The following is a 3,026-nucleotide window of genomic DNA, read 5'->3' on the forward strand; positions in this document are numbered from 1 at the left end:
GGGGGGGGTTGACTTGAGCCATTCTGTTCCAGGCAGCGACTGACGAAGACGACTAATTCCGCTTGTTGTCTGTAAGAAGAAAGCGCAGCTTGTGTCGCAAATGAAGCTGGCCTTTCCGAGATGTGAATAAGACCTTTCACTTAATGCGCATTGCTATAGTGCCTTTATAACTGTTTAAACCTCCTGAAACTGAAGGGGCGAGCTTTGTATGTATATACGCATGGAAATGCAGAAATATGTGTGTGTTTGCGTGTATGTGGGTTTATATCTATATGTGTTTGTATTCAGAGAGGTCTGACCCAGGCAAAAGTGGTTAAGAAGAAGTGAAGAAACAGTGGGAGTAAAGGGAATATGAAAAGTGGGTGGGAAGGAGAAGGTGGGGGTCGGAGGAGCAGCCAAGGTATCCGTGGGGATGGGAAAAATGCAATTTCTGAGCTTAGACTAGCGATTCTGTGTGAGTGCAGGTTTAAACCAGGTGAGTGAAAGCTCCCTGTGGAGCTGCTGTCAACAGAGGGCACTGGGACAAATCTGGAAAACCTCTTGAGAATCCGCGCTTTGGTATGGCATAAATGAAAGCACCGTCTTCATGAAAAAGTTTGTGGCTCGGACAGGTGTTTCTGACCAATTATCATCACTTCTGTTTTCTGCTAGCGAGGCTGGTCTGCAAAGGGAGTTTGCACCAGAGAATTTGAATCTGTTCCAGTGGGCCAGCTCTGGAGGATTACTGCCTGTGCTTCGAAGCCTGGGAGAGCGATTAGTACGCTTTTGGAACAGCTTTTTCATGCCTTTCCTTGCATGAGTCTGCTTTGCCTGGTGCTAGCTGGTGGTGGACGGGAATATCGTCAAGACGGTTATAATAATACTGGTCAGCGTGGGAGGCCAAAGGCGCTCCCCAGCTCTCCAGACCCTCCTTCCACACATTGCTTTGGGTTTTGGCTGTTTGACTGACACAGTTTCTGGGTCTCGTTGCGTTACCTAACTAGTTTCTGAAAGAAAACACCTTGTGACTGGGGGTCCTAGGTTGTATTTAGCAAGGTAAAAACAAGGATTAAGCATGAATCCTCTGAAAAAGACCTGTGGTGGGGGCAGCTGTGGTGTAGGACTTTGCCCAAAGTGTTTGCACCCCAGATTTCTCATCTTTAGGTCAATTTAAAATGGAAATTGTTTATCAATTTATATTTGTAGTGAAGGCTGGATTATGGTAGAGGATTTAACTTCATTAAATGTAGTCTGTTTTTTGTATGTTGAATGTATATTTTATGCATTTGTAATAGTAGATGATTCTCTTTCTTCTACTGCATGACTAATAGTCTATTCCATTCTTTTAATCGGGAAAAAATCTTCACTGCAATAACTTTATCCTATGTTAACATCAGAAGAATCACTGATGAAATGGGTGTTGTATTTTCTAGGGAGGACTGTAAAGAGAGATGAGAACGAGATGGACTTAGCCATGAAAGACTTGAAGCTCTTGTTATACACATCATCAATGAGCTGCAGGTGAACGCAGCGTATGCCTTAGAGGATGGACGTGAATGTGGACTGGGACTCTGAGAATAACATTTGTGACACAGGTGAGAAGCATTCAAATTATTCCAGAAGGACCACTAAGCAGGTGGGCCACACATCTAGCCCCCAGAAGGAGGTAGACATGAACTACTCGCAGACATGCAGTCCTCACTGCAACTCTGCTGGACCTTCAGGTAAGCAGGAGCTTCCCGCAGAGTTGCGGTGTGAAGACAAAGAAACCTATGAGACCTACTACCAGAAACGAGGTGAGAGTACAACTGGGATATTTGTCCCCTCCAGTACCAACTTTAACCTGCAGTGTGAAGATAAAGGTGTAGAGCACTGTTCCTCCAAGCGATCTGAGAAACCACGGGGAAGACTACGTGACGATAATGAAAACACTGTTCTCACTGACATGTTTGATGAGGACCTGGAGCCTGTCTCTGAGGAAGCTTTGCCATATCGGTGCAAGAAGTGTGGTTCCTCTTTCCGGGGTACGAGCGAGCTGCAGGAACATAAGCGAACTCACCTTGTGGAAAACTCATACCGATGTCCCGTCTGTGCCAAAGAGTTCTTCCGTGCGGCAAATTTGCGAATGCACAAGCTCATTCATTCTAGTGACAGACCACACAAGTGTCCAGAGTGTGACAAGGGTTTCATTCGCACGGCTGATGTCTGGAGGCACCTACGCAATGTGCACAAGATAGAGCGTTCCATGGTGATCTTGGGAAACGGCATGGCTAGGAACCCGTGGTCGATAGTGCACCGTAACCAACACACTGTTGAGTACGCTGATCAGCCTTGTTCAGAAAACCAAAAGTCTGAGGAAGACGACTACAAACCTTACGCCTGTCCAACGTGCGGCAAAGGTTTCGATAAGCCTAACCTGCTTTCCAAACACAAGGTGATCCACCGACAAGACAAGCCCTATAAATGTCAAGAATGTGGCATGGCGTTCGTCCAGCTGCTCAGGCTGAAAAGACACCAGCAGACTCACTCGGGGGAGCGACCCTTCTATTGCGAGGAGTGCGGAGGGACGTTCACCCGGCTGGCATCGCTCCAGCGCCATCACCGCATCCATACTGGAGAGAAGCCCTACTCTTGCAATTACTGTGGTCATTCCTTCACCGAGTCAGGTACCCTACGGAGGCATGAACGCACGCACAAATTGGACAAATCTTAATTCTTATTTCATTTGTGATTGTGGTCTCCTTGGTTGCTTCTAACCTGAACGAGGGCTGCTCACTTGGGCTGGAGAAAGCACTCCACTGCATGTGCTCTGGCCAGTCCAGACCCACTTCCCAGCAGTGGCTGACAGGGAACACTACATCATAGGGATATCTGGAACTTGTACTGGTAGAGATTGCACTCACTGGCTTTAAACTGGCTTTGTATGAACAGGGATATCTGAAACTTGTACTGGTAGAGATTGCGCTCACTGGCTTTAAACTGGCTTTGTATGAAAAAATAACCTAATTACCACTGAGTAATGAAATGTGAGACTTGAGAAGACTGAA

At 46.6% G+C, this 3,026-nt stretch overlaps 1 protein-coding gene across 1 annotated transcript; it reads left to right on the top strand.

Moving 5' to 3' along the window:
• The first annotated feature begins 1,525 nt into the window (after positions 1 to 1,525).
• LOC104165977 (zinc finger protein 431-like) lies at positions 1,526 to 2,692 on the top strand. The gene has a single exon (XM_009705761.1). It carries the CDS (start codon positions 1,526 to 1,528, stop codon positions 2,690 to 2,692), a length of 1,167 nt encoding a protein of 388 aa, XP_009704063.1.
• Positions 2,693 to 3,026: the final 334 nt, after the last annotated feature.

The sequence above is a fragment of the Cariama cristata genome, unplaced genomic scaffold, assembly GCF_000690535.1.
Source record: "Cariama cristata isolate BGI_N322 unplaced genomic scaffold, ASM69053v1 scaffold22328, whole genome shotgun sequence".
Lineage (NCBI taxonomy): Eukaryota > Metazoa > Chordata > Aves > Cariamiformes > Cariamidae > Cariama > Cariama cristata.

Bases quoted from the DNA above. Each gene is read 5' to 3' on its own strand.
- LOC104165977 (XM_009705761.1), top strand. From the start codon at position 1,526: ATGGACGTGAATGTGGACTGGGACTCTGAGAATAACATTTGTGACACA.